General features: G+C 45.3%; 4 protein-coding genes and 1 non-coding gene across 9 annotated transcripts in view; 3 read left to right on the forward strand and 2 right to left on the reverse strand.

Moving 5' to 3' along the window:
• Positions 1-227: 227 nt before the first annotated feature.
• abcf3 (ATP-binding cassette, sub-family F (GCN20), member 3) lies at positions 228-10218 on the forward strand. The gene is made up of 21 exons (XM_060075833.1): positions 228-378; positions 1768-1915; positions 2331-2407; positions 2686-2741; positions 3113-3210; positions 3475-3597; positions 3980-4246; positions 4519-4599; positions 4683-4742; positions 5052-5108; positions 5676-5698; positions 5807-5862; positions 6519-6719; positions 7058-7134; positions 7660-7704; positions 7840-7972; positions 8105-8193; positions 8279-8370; positions 8446-8578; positions 8665-8752; positions 9725-10218. Exons 1-21 carry the CDS (start codon positions 306-308, stop codon positions 9881-9883), a joined length of 2136 nt encoding a protein of 711 aa, XP_059931816.1. The 5' UTR covers positions 228-305; the 3' UTR covers positions 9884-10218.
• Positions 10219-10451: 233 nt separating this feature from the next.
• LOC132474930 (uncharacterized) lies at positions 10452-14615 on the reverse strand. 2 transcript variants are annotated; one of them, XM_060075859.1, is made up of 5 exons: positions 14580-14615; positions 12321-13248; positions 11774-11850; positions 11390-11629; positions 10452-11121 (listed from the first exon to the last, which is right to left on the reverse strand). In XM_060075859.1, the coding sequence occupies exons 1-5, from the start codon at positions 14598-14600 to the stop codon at positions 10876-10878; spliced, it is 1512 nt and encodes a 503-aa protein (XP_059931842.1). In that variant the 5' UTR covers positions 14601-14615; the 3' UTR covers positions 10452-10875. The 2 variants fall into 2 exon arrangements, with proteins under 2 accessions (XP_059931842.1, XP_059931841.1); XM_060075858.1 differs by having other exon boundaries at positions 10452-11124.
• Positions 14616-17295: 2680 nt separating this feature from the next.
• On the reverse strand, positions 17296-21073 carry LOC132474935 (uncharacterized). Of its 3 annotated transcripts, none has more exons than XM_060075868.1 (5): positions 20841-21073; positions 19383-20025; positions 18598-18674; positions 18217-18456; positions 17296-17957 (listed from the first exon to the last, which is right to left on the reverse strand). In XM_060075868.1, exons 1-5 carry the CDS (start codon positions 20859-20861, stop codon positions 17712-17714), a joined length of 1227 nt encoding a protein of 408 aa, XP_059931851.1. In that variant the 5' UTR covers positions 20862-21073; the 3' UTR covers positions 17296-17711. The 3 variants fall into 3 exon arrangements, with proteins under 3 accessions (XP_059931851.1, XP_059931852.1, XP_059931850.1); XM_060075869.1 differs by having other exon boundaries at positions 17296-17960; positions 19383-20022; positions 20841-21072; XM_060075867.1 differs by having other exon boundaries at positions 17296-17960; positions 20841-21067.
• A 206-nt stretch (positions 21074-21279) lies between these two features.
• Positions 21280-21362, forward strand: trnal-cag (transfer RNA leucine (anticodon CAG)). Its single transcript has one exon. It is a non-coding gene; the product is annotated as a tRNA-Leu (tRNA).
• Positions 21363-22653: 1291 nt separating this feature from the next.
• The window catches only part of spcs2 (signal peptidase complex subunit 2), a 3289-nt gene continuing 1145 nt past the window's right edge, over positions 22654-24797 (forward strand). Inside the window, exons 1-4 of one of the 2 annotated variants that reach the window (XM_060075896.1) lie at positions 22654-22975; positions 23716-23799; positions 24217-24377; positions 24781-24797. The exon at positions 24781-24797 is cut by the window's right edge and continues 118 nt beyond it. In XM_060075896.1, coding sequence (XP_059931879.1) covers positions 22937-22975; positions 23716-23799; positions 24217-24377; positions 24781-24797 — 301 coding nt within the window. In that variant the 5' untranslated portion in view covers positions 22654-22936. Of the gene's footprint in view, positions 22991-23715; positions 23800-24216; positions 24378-24780 lie in introns of both variants that reach the window. The other variant, XM_060075895.1, reaches the window with a different exon arrangement.

The raw sequence follows: 24797 nt of genomic DNA on the forward strand, positions 1-24797 counted from the left end.
AAACTTTTTCGTTACAATTGCACTGCTCATGATAAAGAGTGTATAGGAAATACTTAATAAAATCAATTTAGGTGCAACATGTATGAAATATAAAGTATCTAAAGTACAAAAACGACAATTACGTTGTCTCAATAGTTCATTCAATGCGTAATGTCTTCAAAGGACAAGGCGTTTATTTCAAAAGCAAACCATTCGAATTATTTCTTCTTAATAAAGCAAGGCAGTTTTTAAACCACACGCAACTACGTTTCCCATCATACACCAGCACCGCATGCGCATATCCTCTGCAGGAGGACCGGTGTATCATGGCGACCTACGTGGACATCCTGAAGAGCGAGTTTCCCCAAATCGACCAAGAAGTGTTCAATTACATCAAAGGTATGAGCCACACGGACCACGGATCCATTATCTATAAGATCCCGTCTGTAAATCGGATTGTATAAATGACTTTAATTCAATTTGTTAGCCCCTTTGAACCACGTGAAGTCGGGACGGTTTTTAACGTGGGTTCCAGCTAAACTGAGACAGCCCCGGCTCGTCAGCCACGGTAGAGAGGGTCCAGAAACACGATATGACTCAATTGTGCGGTAGCTAGCCTCTTATTCATGTGAAGACCAAAGCCATATGCGATTCCTACGCGTTGACACCAGAAATACAAGACAAATCGGAAAGAACGCTCATATTCTAGTGCGGTGACGTAATAGTACCGGAAGTTGAGAGCTAGGGGAAGCCTACCCACCAATCAGGTTGCTCATCCAATTTAACCAACAGTGACTAATTGGTTTGGAAAATGCGTACACACGTGGAAATGCATGCATAAGGGTTCCTACAGTAGAAGATGGTAATCAATCTCCAAACACCAAGACACAGATATCCAACTTCTGTGTGATGCATTTAAGGGTGTGGTGCGTCACGGCGCATCTTCATAAGATCTGCTGCTACTCCCTTATCACCTAGTAGAAGTTTGTGGTTAGCAGGCAGTGCAAAGCACAGAGTAGTCGTACAATAATGAGGCACTGAATAGTTTGTTAATAGGGTTATCGGCTGTTCAGATATTCTTTTTTTTTTTGCTCACTGTTCAAATATTCTTAATGGACTAACATACAAAACATCAATGCAATATAAACGTTAGACATTCTAACATGTTGCCTCCATACACCACTTCCAAAACAAGAACCCGCCACAGGTATTCCAAACCCATAGATCCTACTAGTACTACTCTCTGCTGTCAAGTCAAGCAGGGGAAACGGCGAGCTAGCTAGCTAGCCAAACAACGCATGCTGTAACGGAAGTAGCAGCATGTGTGGGATGTTATTTGGCGGGAAGTGTCAATGAATAAAATAATGGATGTATCCATATAAATATGGACTGACTATATCATTTAATCTTAGTCGAAATGTGTACGATTAAACCCTCCCAGTAAGTACGAAAGAGGCTTAAAAAATGGATAGATCCGCTCCCTCCACTTACTGGCTGTGCAACTGGGTGATGTGAACTAGCATAGCTCGGTCAGCTGGGTGGTGTGAGTGGGAGGAGCTTGGAGGGTCAGTGGTTTTTTTTACATGGAGAGAGAGGGACGGGCTGGCCAGCTTTTTTTTTTTTTTTTTATTGATCGGTTATAGGATGTGACTTCATTTATACCATTTACAAAATAATCATCACTTAGCATTGACTACCAATTTGTCCAGGTAATATAAAGCTACGAGTCGGTTTAAATGTGACACATAAGTAGTAAAACTCTAACTTTCAGTCATATTTGTGTTTCAGGTGTTTTGGACTGCGGCGGGGCAGACTTTGAGGATGATGACGAGGTCTTCGAGGCTATTGGTGGTGTGTTGCAGGAAGTGTCTGCCGACTGCAAGAATGAAGAGGACATCAGAGACATCTGCCTCCAAATGTTCAACACCCTCACACTGTAAGTTAAACCAGTTCAACACCCTCACGCTGTTGGTTAAACCAGTTCAACACCCTCGCACTGTAAATTTAACCAGCTCAACCACCTCACACTGTTAAAACAGCTATTTAAACATAATTTTAATAGATTTTACCTTTTAATAGATGTTGACGCAGGGTGACCACAGAACCATGCTGATGTGGTGTGACTCCAGAACCATGTTGATGTGGTGTGACACCAGAACCCTGTTGACTTGGTGTGACTCCGGAACAGGGTTGATCTGGTGTGACTATAGTAACGTGTTTATATGGTGTGACTCCGAAGCTATTTGCTGTGGTTTGACTCCAGAGGCGAGTTGATGTGGTGTTACTCCACTACCCAGTTAATGTGGTGTGACTATAGAAACCTGTTGATTTGGTGCGACTCTGGTTTGCAGGCGGAACGGCCATGGATCTCAAAGGCAGCTTCTGCTAGATGCTCCCGTGCAGCTGTCGCAGATGTCAGCCGAATGTGGTAAGAAAACCCCCTGGCGTAACCATAGCAACCTACCATGTGTCCACGCTGTGCCAGTAGTGTGGTAACCCTAACAACCTATCGTGTCCCCATTGTTTCAGTCCGGTTGTAACCATAGTTATCCAACATGTCTCTACGCTCTGTCAATAGCATAGTAACTGTTTTGTAACACAAAAGTCACCTCATGGAATCATTTGGGATTAGGTATTAAAAAAATCCTTACGACACAGTCTGACAATTCCTTCCCTCTCCTTCTCCATCCTGTTTCTCCTCCTCAGTGACGACGAAAGACGATGTTCAGGGCATCTGGATGTTGAAGAGATCACAGAACACGGTATGTGTCCCTGTTATATTATCGTGTGTGTGTGTGTTTTCAATATATTAATAAATGTATCATAATGAAGATCAGAGAGTTGTAAAAAGAGATCAGAAGAGAAAAAGATTCATAAAAGTGAAAGAAACCTCGCTCTCGGCCTGCTACATCCCCACATCCCTCCACCGTGGAGAAGTACTCCATTTCACACACCAATCAGGGAACAGAGCCCCTAATTGGTCAGAAACTAGCCAGTGATTTGGGATTTATTATATTGTATTTATTTGTTTACCCTTTGATGTGTTTTCTTTGCGTTATATTGTGTGATTAATATTCGGTGTTTTATGCTTGGTGTGTGTAATATGGATGTGTGTTGCATGAATGTGCTCCAGACCGTGGATGCCAAGAAGCTAGAGAAGGCTGAAGCAAAGCTGAAACAGAAACACGTCAGACGTAACGACAAGGATGGACAGAAGACGACCACACCCCTGTACGTACCCCAAATTGTATAACCCTAGATCTATGTCTGTTTGACCTAGATTTTTATCACCTAGATCTATGTCTGATCACCTAGATTTATATAGCCTGGATCCGTTTCCTCAAGATTTATTTCACCGTGAGCTATATCCATGTCTGTTTCAGAAAGACCTATGTGGGTGTACCGGACCATGTATATACATAATGTTGGCCATGTGACGTCAATATACCTGACGCATGTATTAACATAATGTATGTCTTTTGACCCCACCCCCAGAGTGCTGGAGGAGGCCTCAGCTAGCCAGGCCAGCAATAAAAAGGACACCCGGATCGACCTATCAGGACGGAACCGCAGCTATGACATACGCATTGAGAACTTTGATGTTTCCTTTGGGGAAAGGTGAGACCTCTTCACCTTAACAACACACCTCCTGCTTGAACTTTTACTAAACCTCTCATTCTGTAACTACACACATCACTCTTTTACTACACACTCCTTTACTACAAACCTCACTCTTAACCTCTTCACCCCACACCTCACTTTTTAACGACACACAATGCACTCTTTAACTACACCATCTCCCTTAACTATACACCACACTCCTTAACTACACACACCTAACTCTTGAACTACACACTCCTTACTCTGTAACTACCACAACTCACTCTGTAACAAAACACACCTCGCTCTTCACCTAAACGCAATGTGTTGAGGTGTACATAAGAAGTTGCGCATCATGTTTCGAAGTGTGTGTGTGTGATGATAAGTCGTGTCTCCGCAGGTCCCTGCTCCAGGGGGCGGAGGTGATGCTGGCGGCGGGCCGACGTTACGGCCTGATCGGCCGGAACGGCCTGGGGAAGACCACCCTGCTGAAGATGCTGGCCAGCCGCAGCCTGCGCGTCCCAGCCCACATCACCATCCTGCACGTGGAGCAGGAGGTGGACGGCGACGACACGGTGGCGCTGCAGAGCGTCCTGGAGAGCGACACGCTGCGGGAGGGGCTGCTGCTGCAGGAGCGGCAGCTCAACGCACGCATCGCCGCGGGAACGTGAGTGCCGGTGGCGAAGCGACGCGCGGGAACGGGAGGACTGGTTGCTAATGGGTCCGCGGGAACGTGATTCCTGGTTGCTTCAGGGTGTGCGGTTGTGTTACTATGGGATGTGGTCAGTGTTCTTATTGTCGGTTTTGTGGTTGTTACTATGGTATGTGTGGTTGGTTACAATGGGATGTGTTTTTCTTATTATGGGATGTGGTGTTTTTTTTATCAGATCTGTGGTGGTATCTATGGGATGTGGTTCTTATTATGGGATGTGTGTGCAGGGCTGATGGAGCAGCGAGTGTCCGTCTGTCGGAGATCTACGCCCAGCTGGAGGAGATGGAGGCAGACAAAGCACCCGCAAAGTACTGATCTTTGATATGCTACCATACTCTACAGTAATGATGTAGTATTATTCTTCAGTAACACAACTTGTCTCTCCACTTAGAGCGTCTGTCATCCTGGCTGGTCTCGGCTTCTCTGCTCAAATGCAAGCGCAAACTACCAGGTGAGTCCCGCCCCCAACTTCTGAGTAAGTCCCGCCCCCAACTTCTGAGTAAGTCCCGCCCCCAACTTCTGAGTAAGTCCCGCCCCCAACTTCTGAGTAAGTCCCGCCCCTACTTCTGAGTAAGTCCCGCCCTTTACTTCTGAGTAAGTCCCGACCCCAACGTGTGTGTGTGTGTGTGTGTGTGTGTGTGTGTGTGTGTGTGTGTGTGTGTGTGTGTGTGTGTGTGTGTGTGTGTGTGTGTGTGTGTGTGTGTGTGTGTGTGTGTGTGTGTGTGTGTGTGTGTGTCATGCTAACTGTGTGTCCCTGCAGGGAGTTCTCCGGAGGCTGGAGGATGAGGCTAGCGCTGGCCAGAGCTTTGTTTGCAAAGTAAGTCTCCTCTCATCATTCTTAACCCATCCTCCTACAGACCTAGCAGTACAAGGAGGCTTGTCACAGATACATCATCACTAGGTCTGAACGATTTGGGGAAATAATCCAATAGCGATTATTTTGACCAATTTAAATCTTAAAACATAGGGCAGGCCTATGTGTTAAGATTTATTGATACATGAATTGATATTGCTGTATATCTAGGGCTGGGAAACTATTAAAATATTTAATCGCATAGTATTGGTGAGTTAACTTATGATTAATCACACTTTTAAATTATATTTAAAATCCAATCCAATAGAAGTAAAAGGAGATTATCAAATAAAATAAATATAAATACAAATCTTACTGATCTCCAGTCAGCAGTAAAACATTTTTTTCGAAGCCGTTGCGATTTGCAAATCTCGTTCTATTTCATTGCGATGTTGGTTTGAATTTGATTAATCGTTAATGCCAATTAACACTACTGCATTTCTGTTTCTGTCTTAGCCCATGCTAATGCTAATGCTTCCACATGTCTGTTTCTTTAATACCCGTGCTAATTCTACTTCATGTCTGCTTCAGGCCGGACCTCCTCTTACTCGATGGTAAGTTGAACCCCTTGGTCATCTCTTTATGTATTTTATACCTCAGATATATGTATATGAACAGCTTGTGTGTGTATGTGATGTAGTGACAGACATGTTGTATTTCAGAGCCCACCAACATGTTGGATGTACGTGCCATACTGTGGTTGGAAAACTACCTCCAGGTAAAACACTGTGTGCTATTTTGTCTAACTCCTGGTATGAATGTTGTGGTCCTCCACTATATAACTCCTGGTACGAATGTTGTGGTCTACTGTATAACTCCTGATATGAATGTTGTGGTTTACTGTATGAATGTTGTGGTCTACTGTATAACTCCTGATATGAATGTTGTGGTCTACTGTATGAATGTTGTGGTCTACTGTATAACTCCTGATATGAATGTTGTGGTCTACTGTATGAATGTTGTGGTCTACTGTATAACTCCTGATATGAATGTTGTGGTCTACTGTATGAATGTTGTGGTCTACTGTATAACTCCTGATATGAATGTTGTGGTCTACTGTATGAATGTTGTGGTCTACTGTATAACTCCTGGTATGAATGTTGTGGTCTACTGTATGAATGTTGTGGTCTACTGTATAACTCCTGGTATGAATGTTGTGGTCTACTGTATGAATGTTGTGGTCTACTGTATAACTACTGGTATACATGTCTACTATCTAACTCCTGTTGTGATTGTATAATGTATAACGTGAATGTGTAACTGGTGGTGTGAAGTTGTCCATCTCCTGGTATGAATGTTTCTAACTCCTGGTGTGAACGTGTAACTGTTGGTGTGAAACCTGTCTCAGTACAACATCTGATTTGTGCTCCTCAGACGTGGCAGTCCACCATCTTGGTGGTGTCCCACGACCGTAACTTCCTCAACGCCGTGGTAACGGACATCATCCACCTGCACACCCAGAGGCTGGACAGTTACCGGGGCGACTACGAGAACTTTGTCAAGACCAAAGAAGACAGACTTAAAAACCAGCAGAGGGAATATGATGCTCAGTTTCAATACAGAGAGCATATCCAGGTATAACACTATCTCTACCCCTCTACTGTTTCTATAGTTACAATACAGACGACATATCCAGGTATTATACATCCCCTACTTATCTAGTGTATCTATAGTTACAATATAGACGACATATCTCGGTATTATACATCCCCTACTTCTCTAGTGTATCTATAGTTACAATACAGACGGCATATCCAGGTACTACTTCAATCTCTACCTAAAACAAACACTTAAACAAGATGAATAGGTCTTCAGAGCTGTGAGGGGCTTCATGATCATTTGTGTGTGATATGTTGTTTTTCAGTGGTAAGTAGAGTTGTGTTTTTGTAATTTTGTGAAATTTGTTTTTTCAGGTGTTCATCGATAGATTCCGATATAATGCCAACAGAGCTGCTCAGGTGCAGAGCAAACTCAAATTGCTGGAGAAACTGTAAGTACAAAATACCCACAACCGAACTACACACACACCAAAGCTACACACCTGACTTACACAACCGACCCACACACCTGGAGTAGACACACCTGATTTACACACATCTGAATTAAACATTGACTACACCCACCTGAACTACACACACCTGAACTACACCACCTGAACTACACACACCGCTGACTTACACAACTGACCCACACAAACACTTGTTTTGCACACTTTAACTACACACACATGAACTACAGGACTGAATTACACACACCTGAACTATGCACACCTGAATTACACGACTGACCCAAAAACATCTGAACTACACACACCGGAACTACGCACACACACACACCTACTCTCACACCTGAACTACACAAACCAGAATTACACACCTCAACAACAAAAACCTTAACTTAACACACCTTACCTACACACACCTTACTACACACCTCACCCCTGCCCAAGCCTGGGTGCTAGCCGGCTCTCCTGTTCTGTCAGAGTGAAAGGTGTGTTTTCTGTTTGTGTATTCAGACCGCCGCTGAAGCCTCTAGAGAAGGAGACCGAGGTGTCATTAAGGTAATTGGCCTTGTCACACCTGCATCATACCTAGCTTCTCTAGTCGTGTGTACCTGTAGGTGTGCTTGCTCGGGGAGGGGATATCTGCATGGGTTATCTGCACACGTGTCTTACAAGTCTGTTCTGTGTCTGCAGGTTTCCTGATAACTTTGAGAAGTTGTCTCCGCCCATCCTCCAGCTGGACGAGGTGGAGTTCTACTACACACCCGAACGCCGCCTCTTCACTGGACTCAACGTGTCTGCCGACCTGGAGTCCAGGATCTGCATCGTACGTCCTCCGCCTGCTCTTCCTCATGCGTTCTAGAACCTGGACACTTGTTCCACCTTGGTCTAGTGGTCTCTAGAGTACTAGTGGTTGAGGTTCGTGGTGGCCTTGCTCTAATTCTATGTTTCCCGTCAGGTGGGAGAGAACGGAGCGGGGAAGTCCACCATGTTGAAGCTCCTGATGGGGGAGCTGACGCCTGTCAACGGAGTGAGACAAGCCCACCGGTAACACTAACAGACATATACACACTCACACACTCGCACACGTATTCACTCACTTGCTTACTTACTCGCTCTCTCCCTCTAACAGGAACCTGAAGATCGGGTATTTCAGCCAGCATCACGTTGACCAACTGGACCTTAACGTCTGCTCAGTGGAACTACTGCTCAACAAGTTCCCAGGTACAACACCCACCGTCTCCCTGACGACCGTCTCCCCGAGTCTCTTGTTGACTGCTGACTGTGTTCTGTTTGCAGGACGTAATGAGGAGGAGTACCGCCACCAGCTGGGGGGTTATGGCATCACAGGGGAGCTGGCCACCAGGCCAGTGGCCAGCCTGTCTGGAGGACAGAAGAGCAGAGTGGCCTTCGCCCAGATGACCATGCCCTGGTGAGCCCCTTAACCTGTCGTTTACCTCCACTCTAACCAATCAGGAGGCTATATTTTGTATGTGAACATATGTGTTTGTGTTCCAGTCCTAACTTCTACATCCTTGATGAGCCCACTAACCATCTGGACATGGAGACCATCGAGGCGCTGGCCAAGGCCCTCAGCAAATTCAAGGTGAGGAGCTAGCAGCTAGTGGAGCTAATACCAGGAGCTAGCAGCTAGTGGAGCTAATACCAGAAGCTAGCAGCTAGTGGAGCTAATACCAGGGGCTAGCAGCTAGTGGAGCTAATACCAGGGGCTAGCAGCTAGTGGAGCTAATACCAGGGGCTAGCAGCTAGTGGAGCTAATACCAGGAGCTAGCAGCTAGTGGAGCTAATACCAGGGGCGAGCAGCTAGTGGAGCTAATACCAGGGGCTAGCAGCTAGTTGAGCTAATACCAGGGGCTAGCAGCTAGTGGAGCTAATACCAGGAGCTAGCAGCTAGTGGAGCTAATACCAGGAGCTAATTGCTAGTGGGGCTAATACCAGGAGCTAGCAGCTAGTGGAGCTAATACCAGGGGCTAGCAGCTAGTGGAGCTAATACCAGGGGCTAGCAGCTAGTGGAGCTAATACCAGGGGCTAGCAGCTAGTGGAGCTAATACCAGGGGCTAGCAGCTAGTGGAGCTAATACCAGGGGCTAGCAGCTAGTGAAGCTAATACCAGGGGCTAGCAGCTAGTGGAGCTAATACCAGGAGCTAGCAGCTAGTGGAGCTAATGCCAGGGGCTAGCAGCTAGTGGAGCTAACACTAGGAGCTAGTGGAGCTAACACTAGGAGCTAGTGGAGCTAACACTAGGAGCTAGTAGAGCTAATACCAGGAGCTAGTGGAGCTAATACCAGGAGCTAATACCAGGAGCTAGCAGATAGTGGAGTTAATACCAGGAGCTAGCAGCTAGTGGACCTAGTGTTGCTTACCCTAGCTAGTGTTACTAGTATCGAGCGTTACCTGGATTATTGCAATAGCCGCTCTGTCCCGCCAGGGAGGAGTGGTGCTGGTGGCTAGAAGTGTCAGTGGACAGTGTTTCTAGTAGTGGCGTTAGCGGCTACCGTTGCTAGCGGTAGCGTCAGCGGCTAGTTGTGCTAGCATTGCTGACCCCTCTGTCTCCCCAGGGAGGGGTGGTGCTGGTCTCTCACGACGAGCGACTGATCCGCCTGGTGTGTAAGGAGCTCTGGGTGTGCGAGAAGGGAGCCGTGCGGCGCATCGACGGCGGCTTCGACGAGTACCGCGACATCCTGCAGGAGCAGTTCCAGAAGGAGGGCTACCTGTGATCCCGCCCACCGCTCCCTGCTCCATGCCAAGGACTGATACACGCAAATGCCAATCACATTTAAGTTCCAGTGACTCCGCCCTCCCCACCAGCTCACTTGTCGGTTGGCGGTCCAGAGGGAGCCGGTCCAAACCGGTTCTGCTGCCTTCTTGTTTAACTGTCAGCGGGCGTGGTCAGACCGTGATTGGCCGATCTGACAGACTCTGTTCCTCCAACATTTAAAGCAAGACGTGAGAAAGACGTATGGACATTATTAGAGAAATAATTTGTATGTTTATGTCCCATAATAAGTTAAGCTGTTATAAAAAACCTGCTAATAAAGACCATCACCTCCTACCTTTTGTGTTTTATTTAAAACTGGATGGACAGCTGATTTCATGGAGGACCCTTGAAAACGTTAAATAATATTCTTGCACCCTTGAAAACGTTAAATAACATTCCTGCACTGTTCATCAGGACCATCAATAGGAAATACGATTCTTGCACTGTTTTCCTCAGGACCTTTATTGTGAAATAACTTACTAAATGTTGGTGTGTTCAAGTCAACATTCAAGAGATGAACATCTGGATCTCTTGATCAGGTTTAGCCCAATAACACATTAAAGCCTCAGAAGTAGAAGTACAAGTTGGCAGTTATTAAATAATGGCAGTTAAATAATGGGTTTAGCTGAAGTCATGAGATTATGATATAAATCGGCCTAAGACCCCAAGTTTAGGGTTAGGGTTATTTGACGTCATTTTACTTTTGTGGGTAGAACAAAGCAAATGCTGATTCCAAACCCCTATTGTATTGTTGACCAATAGCTGGCATCTGTGAATTGGGAGCATGTGGTAAATGTTGGACTAGTTAGGCTAAGCATCCTGCACACGCTGCAGGAATAGCAACCCAATGCAGAGCCTCGCCTTGGTCCTAGACCAGCATTTTGTCTGCGAACACCCCAGTTTCTATTTCGCTTCACATCCTTTCGGACCTCAAAACAAACAGCCCAGCCTCTACATCTCTGGTCTCATTTCGGGGTCCAGCGGTCTGTGCTTTTCCAGTTGGGGGAGCAGAACCTCCTTGAACCTCTGCAGCTTGCTCAGCGTCTCCTCCCAGAACTCAGGGTCGAAGGGCACAGGCACCAGGGCCGTCTCCTTAAGGGTGAAAACCGCCAGGTCTGCCTGGTCCATCCCTGTGACGGCCAGCTGGCACTGGATCTGGCTGTAGTAGCTGTGGTTCTTTTTCAACCGATACACTGGCTGCTAGGAACACACACAAATATCATATAAATATACACTTCCCATTACGCACAAATCCTCACTACTCTGTAAACAAAAACACACACTACTCCTGTCCTTACCCACAAGCATACACTACTCATTACCCACATATACACACTACACATTACCCTCAAATACTAATTCATTCATTCGACCAGAGTGTAGTAGTATCCCCAGGGTGCTTCAGAGGAACTGTGCAGTACACTCACTCTGGTCAGGTAACTCCTCCCACCCTCTCTGAACATACCTGGTTAGGTAACTCTTGGATCTGCAGGCAGAAGTCTTTGTCCTCCTTACAAGCCTCCTCAACCTTGCGGTCTTTGTGTTTGAACGGGCATTTCACTTCCAGGCACAGCATCCGTTGTCCAGACAGCTTGTCGATCACAATGCCATCAGGGCTTGCCGCCAACCAGGGCCGCTTGGGGTCGATGAACAGACCCGAATCTTGAACGACCACTTCTCGCCCAAGAAGCTTGCTCTTCAGCACCTGAACAATTCCATGGAAATACAGTTTACAAACAAAGTTCTATATGTTTTCTTTATGTGGTCAATGTTGGTGTCATCCACTGCAATACTGTTTGTATTGAAATGCAACATACATCGGTTTGTGGAGCGAGGTCCACCGTGTTACCTGGTATTCTTTCACTGCCCGGGCCTCCATGTCCACACCCCACCTCATCGCTCTGGTCTGGACCCTCGAACCCTGTCCTGGGTATTAGAAACACCGCTTTATACACAACCACACGGCTCTCAAAAACCAGACGATACTGTTCATATAGCAACAAGGGAAGGGGTGTGGTCTACCTGTGGTGTCAGACAGGCAGGAGGTGTGGTCTACCTGTGGTGTCAGACAGGTAGGAGGTGTGGTCTACCTGTGGTGTCAGACAGGTAAGAGGTGTGGTCTACCTGTGGTGTCAGACAGGTAGGAGGTGTGGTCTACCTGTGTTGTCAGACAGGTAGGAGGTGTGGTCTACCTGTGGTGTCATACAGATAGGAGGTGTGGTCTACCTGTGGTGTCAGACAGGTAGGAGGTGTGGTCTACCTGTGGTGTCAGACAGGTAGGAGGTGTGATCTACCTGTGGTGTCAGACAGGTAGGAGGTGTGGTCTACCTGTGGTGTCATACAGGTAGGAGGTGTGGTCTACCTGTGGTGTCAGACAGGTAGGAGGTGTGGTCTACCTGTGATGTTAGCTACGTAGGAGCCAGGGAGTGTGCTGCTTGTCCCGTTAACGAAGCGGCTGTGTGCGATTCGGTGGACATTGGAGGCGGTGATGCGGTGCTTCCGCCACTCGAACCAGGCCGGGTTGTCTCTCTGACCCCGAGTCAGCACCTCCACCGCCTCCACAACGCTGGGGGTCAGCTCCCCGCCCTCCAGGACGACCTTCTCTGGACTTGGGCCTGAGCTCAGAGTTTTTAGAGAGTTCTGTCCATTGCTACCGCCAGCTGGATTGCGTCCCATTTTGCATCCTGAGCCATAGTTTAAGAAAGGCTGTTCTAGAACATCTGATCTGCCTCCCAGGACTAAGTCTGGTTTCTTTTCTGGCCTCTGGTCAGGTTTCTGGTCCGGTTTCTGGTCCGGTTTCTGGTCTGTTTTCCGGGCTGGGAATGTCTTCTGGGCTGGGCTTGGCCCTCTTCCCTGGTGGCTGGTTTGTGTGATGGAGGGATGATATTTGACGACCGGTAGGACAATGTTACTGGTCCCACGGTCTGGTTTCTTGAGTGCTTTCTGGTGTGGTTTCTGGGGTGGTTTCTTGTCTGGTTTCTGGGCTGGGCTTGGCCCTCTGCCCTGGTGGCTGGTTTGTGTGATGGAGGGATGATATTTGACGACCGGTAGGATAATGTTACTGGTCCCATGGTCTGGTTTCTTGAGTGGTTTCTGGTCTGGTTTCTGGTGTGGTTTCTGGTCTGGTTTCTGGTGTGGTTTCTGGTCTGGTTTCTGGTCTGGTTTCTTGTCTGGTTTCTGGGCTGGGAGTGTCTTCTGGGCTGAGCTTGGCCCTCTTCCCTGGTGGCTGGTTTGTGTTATGGAGGGATGATATTTGACGACCGGTAGGATATTGTTACTGGTCCCTCCTCTTCCAGCAGATCTCTTGGAATCTGCCGGCTTCTTCTTCCGATTCCAGAAGAACAACATGGAGATGATACAAGGAGAGGACAGAAAAAGAAACAGATGAGTCATATTGTGTCATGGTCTGAGTGTTTCCTTGTCTTGTTTTGGTGTGTTTCCTGTTTTACTTTGGTATCTCTGTCTTGCTTCTCCCCATGTCCGGTCAAGTTTCCCTCCTGTGTGATTACTGCTCCCTCCCCTAATGTGTTTCAGCTATTACTCGTTGCGTGCCCTGTGTTTAGTATTTAAGCCCTTGTCTTTCCTTTGTTCCCACGGATCATTGTAGTTTGTGGTGAGTTGTGTCCTGTGTGTTACCGGTGTTCTTTGTGTTACCCGTGTTACCTGCGTCACCTGTGTTCTCGGTGTTCCTTGCCTTTTGCGTTAATAAATTATCCTTTACCTGAACTCTCTGCTATTGGGTCTTACCTACCTGCCTGCCAGCTGCCAACTGTGACATATTGATCCCTTCTTATTCCAACCATTTTGTTTTCTAGCCAAAGATGGAGACCATAGCATTATTAGGCTTTTATTATAATATTAGATTTGCTGCTCCGTCGTTTGGTCGAGTCTGGTACAAAATATTAATAGCCAGTGAACCCACATGTTTTTGTTTATAACGTGGTAATTTGTCTTAGATAATCAACATAGTTATCTATGTCATGTTATCATTGTTACTGAAATAAGTCCCCAATCCTACATATTTGCCATTCTCCCCAAAACATTTCGTGGACGTTCCACCCTGATAATGTTCTTTACGTGCCGTCTCAGGGCCTATTAAAAGGCGGGCAATGGCCCCCCGTGGGGGCTGTTGTGTGGACACGCTTTACGAACATCTCTACTATAGGCTATATCGCTACGATGTATGGCGCATATCATAATAGAATAGAACATAACTTATTATAATTTGTGCTCTGTCCTAAGTTATATATAGTAGGGAACTGCAAAGTGGTGTCTGCCTTTCCGCACCCAATGAAGTACTGGACACAGACTATCATGATTGGACGACTAATAGTTCTCAGGAACTGAAAGAAACCACGAGAACCACCAGTTCAGGAGTGGATGACTGAATTGGGAAAAGTGGCTGCATATGAAAGGATGTAATATAGGATGCAGGACGGGACAGAAAAATATCTCCAGAAGTGGGGCATTTACGTTGAATCTATACACGGGTCAGTGTAAGGATGTAAATGTTGTCACTATGCTCCTCCCTACCGTCTTCACCCGTCTCTGGTTCACGAGAATACATCGCTTGATGTTGATGATTCTTGAAATCGAATCTGTAAGGATCGATCTAAACTCATATTATATAATAAAGTCTAATAAAGTTATCTTACCTGTTGTTTCGTTGGTTCCATGTGAAAGGTTTGGTTCAACACAGAAGTGGTAACGAAACTCAACTAATATAATGACTCATCACCTTGTCAGTCACTAGATAGTAGCCCTATATTGACGCCTATGGCGCCCAGACTTATCGGCAAACTACATTCGCGTTTGTGGACTAATGATTATTTAATCGGACGATACAGGCTGATTTAACGTCAACAGTTCAGATGTAAATACATTCTTAATGATTCCTGTTAAAATAATCCGATTTATTCTCGATCCGATCCTGTTTACAGAATTACACAGTTATCGGAAAGTAATTCATAAATAATAATAATAATAATACATTTAATTTATAGTGCCCTTTTCATCCGAAGATCTCAAAGGGCTACAGGTTAAAAAGCAAAAATAAAAATAAAAAGGGGGTTTAAAAACATCTAAGAGTGGGAGCCAAAGGTTTTCTTAAAAATAAATGTTTTATGTTTTTTTAGGAGCGTGTTGTGTTATGTTGGAAGCCAGTGGAGTGAGTGGAGGATGGGGGTAATGTGCTCATGCTTGCAGCACACTCATCAGGATCCTAGCTGCAGAGTTTTGTATGCATTGAAGCCTCTGCAGGCTCTTGCTAGGGATCCCGATGAGTAGTGCGTTATAGTGGTGGATTCAATGATTAGTTTCTGTGACCCAGTTCGCATGATTCAGTTCGCCACGAGGAGTCGTTCGCGAATCGTTCGTTCGTTCGTTCAGTCGAGTTTCCGGTAGCACTAACTCCACTGAGTCTGACTGACTCAGCTGAGAACCGTGCAATGGGGTCCATTCCATGATGCGATTTACCGCTACCGGAAACCAGGCTGAACGAACATTCGATTTGTGAACGACTCCTCCTAGTTCAGTCAAGTTTCCGGTGAATCGATTCACCGGAAACTCGACTGAACGTGGAGGAGTCGTTCGCGATTCAGCCTAGTTTCAGGTAATGGTGAATCGCATCATGGAATGCACGCCATTGCACGGTTCTCAATTGAGTCAGTCAGACTCAGTGGAGTTAGTGCTACCGGAAACTCGTTTGTTCGTTCAGTCGAGTCTCCGGTGAATCGAATGGTGAACGTGACGACCGAACGAACGAGAGAGACGAACCGGTTCAGTTCGTTCGTCCTAAAGACTCGGTCATTCGAACCGGTTCGCGAACGAACGAGCCAACACTAGTGCGTTACAGTAGTCCAGTCTGGAGGAGATAAAGGCATGAACTAGTTTTTCGGAGTCTGAGAGGGAGAGAATGGGGCAGAGTTTGGAAATGTTGCGGAGGTGATAGAAGCGTGATTTTGTTCAGAGAATGGTGGAGGAACTTAATGTGGGCGAAAATAACGACCGTGTGTCAGTTGTCCAGTACGGCAGAGACGCAGAGGTGGTTGATATGGGATTCAAAAGTGAGCTGGGGGTCCATTTTTACACCAAGATTTGTGACTGTTGATGAGAGAGGGATATTTGAACCAGAAAAGGTGATGCTGGTTATGGATGATGATTTGATCTGGTGAGAGATGCCGGCCAGGATGGCTTCAGTTTTGGAGCTGTTGAGTGGGAGGAAATTGTGCTCCATCAATACCTTTATCTCCTCCAGACACGTGGTGAGTTTTGATGACGGTGATGTTGAATGTGGGCTGGCATCTGTGGCATTGACATAGAGCTGTGTGTCGTCGGCGTAGCAATGGAATGAAAAACCATGGCGGCTGATTACCTGACCGCATGTGACTGTGTGTGGGTTCGATTTGGAGGGACCCAGGGAGAGAGTAGAGAAGAGCCGTTTGGAATTTCCTGGATTGTTTCTGATGGCTTCAGAGTAAAGAAGTGGCTTTGCCTCTTTAAGGGACTTTGAATACTGTAGTTGGTGCTTCCGGTAGATTTGATTGTGAACAGTGAGGCCAGATGTTTTGTATCGTCGCAAAAGGACTCGCTCTGCTGCCTTCATCTTCCGCAGCCCATCTGAGAACCAGGGTGCTGGGCGGGTGAAGGTGACTGCTCTGGTTTTAACATGGTGCATGGTGATCCAGGAGGCTACTCAGATGGCTGTTGTAGTAGTCCACTGCTTCGTCGGCTGATGAGAAGAGTGTGGAGAGATGCTGAAAGTCTGCTGCCAGGTGTTCTTGGTTAATATTTTTGTGTGTTTCTAAAGCTGATATTTCGTCTAGGCTTGGAGAGGCTGGATGAGGCTAGCAACTCTATAGAAATTATCTTGTGGTCAGAGAAACCAAGGTCATACAACTGCGGGTTTGTGAGAGGGGCAGAGTTTGTGATGACCAAGTCCAAAGTGCCCCCTGGTGTGTGTGGGGACATCAACAAGTTGTTTTAAATTAAAGCAGTCCAATAGTTGAAGAAATTCAGCAGCAAAGCGGCAGGAGGGGATGTTGACGTGGATGTTCATATCACCTAAAATGATAACGTCGGCAGAGGATGTGCAGAAAGTTGTGAGGAGATTTGACATTTCAGGGATGAAAGATGTGTTCGGTTTTGGTGGTCGGTAAATAAGGAGGAACAGCACGGAGGAAGGGGGCTTACATTTAAAAGCAAGGCATTCAAATGAAGAGAGTTCAGGCAGGGGCTGCAAAGATAACTCCAGATCACTGCGATGGATGACGGACTGGCCTAATAAATTAAGCTGTTATAAAAAACCTGCTAATAAAGACCATCACCTCCTACTTTTTGTGTTTTATTTGAAACTGGATGGACAGCTGATTTCATAAGGACCCTTGAAAACCCAATAACTCATTAAAGCCCCAGAAGTAGAAGTACAAGTTGGCAGTTATTAAATAATGGCAGTTAAATAATGGGTTAGGCTGAAGTCATGAGATTATGATATAAATCGGCCTAAGTTTAGGGTTAGGGTTATTTGACGTCATTTTACTTTTGTGGGTAGAACAAAGCAAATGCTGATTCCAAACCCCTATTGTATTGTTGACCAATAGCTGGCATCTGTGAATTGGGAGCATGTGGTAAATGTTGGACTAGTTAGGCTAAGCATCCTGCACACGCTGCAGGAATAGCAACCCAATGCAGAGCCTCGCCTTGGTCCTAGACCAGCATTTTGTCTGCGAACACCCCAGTTTCTATTTTGCTTCACATCCTTTCGGACCTCAAAACAAACAGCCCAGCCTCTACATCTCTGGTCTCATTTCGGGGTCCAGCGGTCTGTGCTTTTCCAGTTGGGGGAGCAGAACCTCCTTGAACCTCTGCAGCTTGCTCAGCGTCTCCTCCCAGAACTCAGGGTCGAAGGGCACAGGCACCAGGGCCGTCTCCTTAAGGGTGAAAACCGCCAGGTCTGCCTGGTCCATCCCTGTGACGGCCAGCTGGCACTGGATCTGGCTGTAGTAGCTGTGGTTCTTTTTCAACCGATACACTGGCTGCTAGGAACACACATAAATATTATATAAATATACACTTCCCATTACGCACGAATCCGCACTACTCTGTAAACAAAAACTCACACTACTCCAGTCCTTACCCACAAGCATACACTACTCATTACCCACATATACATTAGCCTCAAAGACTAATTCATTCATTCAACCAGAGTGTAGTAGTATCCCCAGGGTGCTTCAGAGGAACTGTGCAGTACACTCACTCTGGTCAGGTAACTCCTCCCACCCTCTCTGAACATACCTGGTTAGGTAACTCTTGGATCTGCAGGCAGAAGTCTTTGTCCTCCTTACAAGCCTCCTCAACCTTGCGGTCTTTGTGTTTGAACGGGCATTTCACTTCCAGGCACAGCATCCGTTGTCCAGACAGCTTGTCGATCACAATGCCATCAGGGCTTGCCGCCAACCAGGGCCGCTTGGGGTCGATGAACAGACCCGAATCTTGAACGACCACTTCTCGCCCAAGAAGCTTGCTCTTCAGCACCTGAACAATTCCATGGAAATACAGTTTACAAACAAAGTTCTATATGTTGTCTTTATGTGGTCAATGTTGGTGTCATCCACTGCAATACTGTTTGTATTGAAATGCAACATACATCGGTTTGTGGAACGAGGTCCGTGTTACCTGGTATTCTTTCACTGCCCGGGCCTCCATGTCCACACCCCACCTCATCGCTCTGGTCTGGACCCTCGAACCCTGTCCTGGGTATTAGAAACACCGCTTTATACACAACCACACGGCTCTCAAAAACCAGACGATACTGTTCATATAGCAACAAGGTAAGGAGTGTGGTCTACCTGTGGTGTCAGACAGGTAGGAGGTGTGGTCTACCTGTGTTGTCAGACAGGTAGGAGGTGTGGTCTACCTGTGGTGTCAGACAGGTAGGAGGTGTGGTCTACCTGTGGTGTCATACAGATAGGAGGTGTGGTCTACCTGTGGTGTCAGACAGGTAGGAGGTGTGGTCTACCTGTGGTGTCAGACAGGTAGGAGGTGTGGTCTACCTGTGGTGTCAGACAGGTAGGAGGTGTGGTCTACCTGTGGTGTCAGACAGGTAGGAGGTGTGGTCTACCTGTGTTGTCAGACAGGTAGGAGGTGTGGTCTACCTGTGGTGTCAGACAGGTAGGAGGTGTGGTCTACCTGTGTTGTCAGACAGGTAGGAGGTGTGGTCTACCTGTGGTGTCAGACAGGTAGGAGGTGTGGTCTACCTGTGGTGTCAGGCAGGTAGGAGGTGTGGTCTACCTGTGGTGTCAGACAGGTAGGAGGTGTGGTCTACCTGTGGTGTCAGACAGGTAGGAGGTGTGGTCTACCTGTGGTGTCAGACAGGTAGGAGGTGTGGTCTACCTGTGGTGTCATACAGGTAGGAGGTGTGGTCTACCTGTGGTGTCAGACAGGTAGGAGGTGTGGTCTACCTGTGATGTTAGCTACGTAGGAGCCAGGGGGTGTGCTGCTTGTCCCGTTAACGAAGCGGCTGTGTGCGATTCGGTGGACATTGGAGGCGGTGATGCGGTGCTTCCGCCACTCGAACCAGGCCGGGTTGTCTCTCTGACCCCGAGTCAGCACCTCCACCTCCTCCACAACGCCGGGGGTCAGCTCCCCGCCCTCCAGGACGACCTTCTCTGGACTTGGGCCAGAGCTCAGAGTTTTCAGAGAGTTCTGTCCATTGCTACCGCCAGCTGGATTGCGTCCCATTTTGCATCCTGACCCATAGTTTAAGAAAGGCTGTTCTAGAACATCTGACCTGCCTCCCAGGACTAAGTCTGGTTTCTTGTCTTGCCTCTGGTCTGGTTTCTTGTCTGGCCTCTTGTCTGTTTTCTTTTCTGGCCTCTGGTCTGGCCTCTGGTCAGGTTTCTGGTCCGGTTTCTGGTCTAGTTTCTGGTCTGGTTTCTGGTCCGGTTTCTTGTCTGGTTTCCGGGCTGGGAATATCTTCTGGGCTGAGCTTGGCCCTCTTCCCTGGTGGCTGGTTTGTGTGATGGAGGGATGATATCTGACGACCGGAAGGACAATGTTACTGGTCCCTCCTCTTCCAGCAGATCTCTTGGAAGCTGCTGGCTTCTGGTTCCGATTCCGGACCAAGAACAACAACATGGAAAAAATACAAGGAGAGGACAGCAAGAAACAGAGGAGTCATATTGTTCCTTCTTAGTCAAACCATTTTGTTTCTAGCCAAAGTTAGACACCATAGCATTATTAGCCTCTTAATATTATATTAGGCTTTTTGCTGCTCCATCGTTTGATCGAGTCTGGTACAACAACCTCGAGTGATTTGGTATTAAAAGCCAGTGAACCCACATGTTTTTGTTTATAACGTGGTAATTTGCCTTATATAATCTTCAAAATAGTGATCTATGCCACTTTATCATTGCTACTGAAATAAGTGCCCAATAAAGAGAAAATTTGATTAAATCCTATTTATTTATTTTGCCATTCTCCCCAAAACATTACGTGGACGTTCCACTCCGTTCCACTGACGTCTAACAAGAGGACCCGGTGGGGGGGTTGCGAAGACACGCTTTTCGGACATCGCTACGGTGTGTGCCGGATATCATATAGAATAGATAGAACCTAACTAATTATAATGCTCATAGACATGGACGGGACAAAAATGTATTAAAAGGTGGCGTGGGTCGTTACAATGACAGGCCCCTCTTTCCTATAACTCTCAACCCAAACCTAATTTGGGTTGAGTTCACCGTTATAGATTTCAAGTTGAAACAGTAGGTTCACTGGCTCTTTAAAACTGTTTTGCGGAAATAAAATCCCTCCTGTCTTCACCAAGACTTTAAGTCATCGCTTGATGATGCTTGCTATCGAATCCGTATGGATCAATCTAAACTCATATTATCTAATAAAGTTAGACCTTATCTTACCTGTTGTTTCTTTGGCTCCATGTGGAGGGTTGGTTGAACACAGAGGTGGTAACGAAACTAAACTAATACCAGTGACTCATCACCTTGTGACTAGTAGTTACGCCCGGACTTGTTGTCAAATTACATTCGCGTTTGTGGACTATTGATTATTTTATCGGACGGAAGGTGTAACTTTAACAGTTATAGAGTTAAAATGTAATTACATTCTTCATGATTCCTTTTAACCTAATCAGATGTATTCTCCGATCGTGTTCACAGAATTCTACACTTACCGGAAGTTTATTTATTTGCTGAATAGACGGACCCTAACCAAGTTTTATAATACACCTATTGAAGTATAAATATATATATAAAAAAACATCCTCATATTGAACATTCCAATTCTAAATAAATAAAAATTTAGAATTGGAATGTTGTAAATATTGTAATGTTTGCATAAGTCAGGATGGCCGAGCGGTCTAAGGCGCTGCGTTCAGGTCGCAGTCTCCTCTGGAGGCGTGGGTTCGAATCCCACTTCTGACATTACTTTTTGACGCACAAAAGGTGATTCTTTGTTAAAAAAAATAATATAAAGCCTAAAGACAATCACTGCTATTGATGAACTTCAAATACATAGTGCTAAACCTTTCACAACGTTTTAAAGCTTTAGCGGGTGGCACACACTTTCTTAAATGTGGGCGCTGTTTCACGTGATATATTTTGGTTTTAAACATCTAAACAGGTGACATTTAACCGTATTTAAATGTTTGATAATGATTCAATGATCAAGGAAATCCGTTATTTAGAATGATTTGCAAACACTGTAGGCCTGTTTCTTAGCTCTTATAAAACGAATATAGGCCTACACACTTACAGGAGCTGCACTCCTGTATGAACAGTGAAATAAAGATAAATAAGGTTAGTGTATTAAATGTACTTGAGCTGAATGAAGAATTAAGAAATGGTGTTCTGCCATGCTATTCAGCTCATGTCTTGGCTGTCTCTTGAATTCTGATAGGGTCAAGGACACTTGGGAGTGAGCTGCCGATTTGGGCTATCTTTTATGTGAAAGAGCCTCAAAATGATATACATTTTGGAGTCTTAGCCCTTTAAGAAGGAACTCACCACATTTAACTGCCAATTAAAAAACATTCCATTGGACGATTAATACATGAATTGTGTCCCATTGAAAATACCTCAATAAAATCCATGAGCTTGGCGTTTTTCTTATCGGCTGTGTAACTAATCTGTATGGCCTCCGATCCCAATTTAGCCTTGCTGGCTAAATGGTTGAACATTTTAATTTTCTATTGTACTGATATTAAACTCAAGTCATGCAATCATCCTCAAACAAAACAAAAGTATTAAATTCGACACAAAACAAAACAAAACGACATGGCAACAAAGACATTAAAGACCAATATTTAAGGCTTTACATATTTATATTAGTTTAATTGCTTCACTTCCTTTCGACCAAATAATGGTTTAATACAGTATCTGATATCTATTATGAATTGATTTATTTTTAGTCTATTTGCATTCATGAGTGAAGCATATTTTGATATACAGCTTTTTACAATCAATATCATTTTTATCGCATGCAAGTGTCTCTTTCTCTAAATTAATGATTGTACCAATAAACGTATTAAGGAAATATTATATGACGAAACTATTTGTATACATAATAATTCATAATTCATAGAATAAAGGACAGTTTTGGTCTCGTTAAGGCAAACACATACTCTCCATCAATTTCTTCTTTGAATCTTGAAACACATACTTGTATCTGAGACGCGATGACGTCGACACTAGCACGTAGGAGAGTTGCCGCCTTCAAAACGCTCAGTGTTTCCGGGAGGTTCGGAGGTTTATTTCGGAAGTAAGGAAGGTTTACCTTAAAGACACGTAGCTTCCGAACCTCCGAGCTGTTTTGAGGGCAGCATTTTTAATGGCTCTGGTTGCACAAAATGCTATGCCGTCCAATCATTGCCCTCCATTGAGACCGCTTTGCAGTCCAATCATCGTCCTCCGTTGAGAAAGTTATACTGTCCAATCCGAGAACTCTACGTTGGTTGTGTCAACCAATCAGCGGCCTACAGGTGCGAGAGAAAGAGAAGATGGCAGCCCGGAACGGAAAGAACGGCCTCCTGGAGAAAGTGAGCTTGAATGAGGTTAAAATGACAATGTGATTAAACGGGGCTTTAATTCACATCTTCTACTTTCACACGCAGCAGCATCTTCTAGTCGAGTGGTTCATTACACGATAAGTAGTTCTTATTTCAACTGTAACATCCGCTTGGTTGGGCTAAGCTACTGATAGCATCCTGGTGCCGGACTGATGTTAACATATATTATAATATGAGCATAATACAGTCTATTATAATGCATCACGATATTTTATAATAAACGATAAACCGCTTTCTGAGCTACAGTTCATATCGTACAATACTATATTAGATATCTTGCAGCATGTGAGTTGAACTTGTCTCTTGTGTTTCGTTTAGTTCACATGGGTAATACACGCCAGAATATATATCATAATGTATAGCGAACTATCACTTAATAATATTAATAAGCAGATTTGCAATCCTATGGCACTTTAATAACTCAAATATATTGTTACATTTGAAAACATGAGGAGACGGTAATGCTTTACAGCGGACTGTAACAGCTGTGGGTTAGACACAGAAGTGGACTGTCAAGTGAGTCTGAGAACAGTTAAGATAGTTAAAGTTACAGTGCTTCTGCACAAACTAGGTAAAAGAAACCACGGAATAAAGAGCAGTGAAGCTAGGAATCACATTTGCATGGTTAGTATTTATTTATGAATACGTAGGATTAATTAAGGATGTCATATACACTAATCTCTTGTAGTGTGATCTAATAATTTTTCTAGTGGAGGATCGAGGAGAAGCCGGTGAAGATCGACAAGTGGGACGGAGCCGCGGTGAAAAACTCCCTGGATGACGCAGCCAAGAAGGTTATTAATCCCCTCATTATTATTAGTATAACTATCATTAATACATGTTTATCATTATTACAGAATGTCGTATTATAACTTTCATTAATCCTTGTATTGGTATTAACAATAGGATTAATACAGATTTTAGTATTATCTCAAAGAATGCATGTATTAAAATTTGTGCTATGATTAATACTTGCAACTATAGGCTTTATGATTAGAAGAAATTTATTTTCTGATGTCTACCCGATCTGTCTACCTACCTGCCTGTATCGGTCACTCTACATGTTGTTTTTTAACTTTCTGTAAGTTCATCCTTAAAGTCTACCTGTTGCTCCATTTCTCTTCCTGTCTATGTGTTTATCACTGTCTGTTTTCAATGCTGATCATCTTCTCTGTCCTGATCTCGCTGTCTCCTCTCTGTCTGTCCTCCAGGTGTTGCTGGAGAAGTTTGGTTATGTAGAGAACTTCAGTCTTGTGGACGGCCGACTGCTGATCTGCACGGTGTCCTGTCTGTTTGCCATGGTGGCACTGGTCTGGGACTTCCTGCACCCCTTCCCCCAGTCCAAACCGGTCCTGGCCTGCTGCGTCATTTTATATCCTTCACGAGAGACAAGCTTCTTTCTAGAGAGATGGACTCATCCAGCTTCTATCTAGAGTATTGGATTCATCAAGCTTCTTGTAGAGAGATGGACTCATCCAGCTTCTATCTAGAGTCCTGGACTCATCCAGCTTCTATCTAGAGTCATGGACTCATCCAGCTTCTAGCTAGAGTCATGGACTCATCAAGCTTCTATCTAGAGTCATGGACTCCTCAAGCTATCGAGAGACGGCTTCATCTAGCTTCATCTAGAGATACATTGTTCATCATGAGCTGGCGGAGGAATAGAGTCATGTTTATGTAATGAGCTGGTGGAGGAATAGAGTCATGTTTATGTATTGAGCAGGTGGAGGAGTAGTCATGTCCATGGTGGAGGATGTTCCTTGACTCCAGAGAACCTATTTTGTAATGATGG

Source organism: Gadus macrocephalus, chromosome 16 (assembly GCF_031168955.1).
Source record: "Gadus macrocephalus chromosome 16, ASM3116895v1".
Lineage (NCBI taxonomy): Eukaryota > Metazoa > Chordata > Actinopteri > Gadiformes > Gadidae > Gadus > Gadus macrocephalus.

Bases quoted from the DNA above. Each gene is read 5' to 3' on its own strand.
- LOC132474935 (XM_060075867.1), bottom strand. From the start codon at position 20,861: ATGGAGCCAAAGAAACAACAG. The intron at 18,675-19,382 runs GTAGACCACACC...TCTAATACCCAG, and splicing joins CTACGTAGCTAACATCACAG to GACAGGGTTCGAGGGTCCAG. The intron at 17,961-18,216 runs GTATGTTCAGAG...GTGTGTTCCTAG, and splicing joins TCCAAGAGTTACCTAACCAG to CAGCCAGTGTATCGGTTGAA.
- abcf3 (XM_060075833.1), top strand. From the start codon at position 306: ATGGCGACCTACGTGGACATCCTGAAGAGCGAGTTTCCCCAAATCGAC. The intron at 5,699-5,806 runs GTAAGTTGAACC...GTTGTATTTCAG, and splicing joins GGACCTCCTCTTACTCGATG to AGCCCACCAACATGTTGGAT. The intron at 5,863-6,518 runs GTAAAACACTGT...TGTGCTCCTCAG, and splicing joins GGTTGGAAAACTACCTCCAG to ACGTGGCAGTCCACCATCTT.
- LOC132474930 (XM_060075858.1), bottom strand. From the start codon at position 14,600: ATGGAACCAACGAAACAACAG. The intron at 13,249-14,579 runs GTAAGATAACTT...TGGAATCGGAAG, and splicing joins TGGAACCAACGAAACAACAG to AAGAAGCCGGCAGATTCCAA. The intron at 11,630-11,773 runs GTAACACGGTGG...GGAATTGTTCAG, and splicing joins GGGCAGTGAAAGAATACCAG to GTGCTGAAGAGCAAGCTTCT.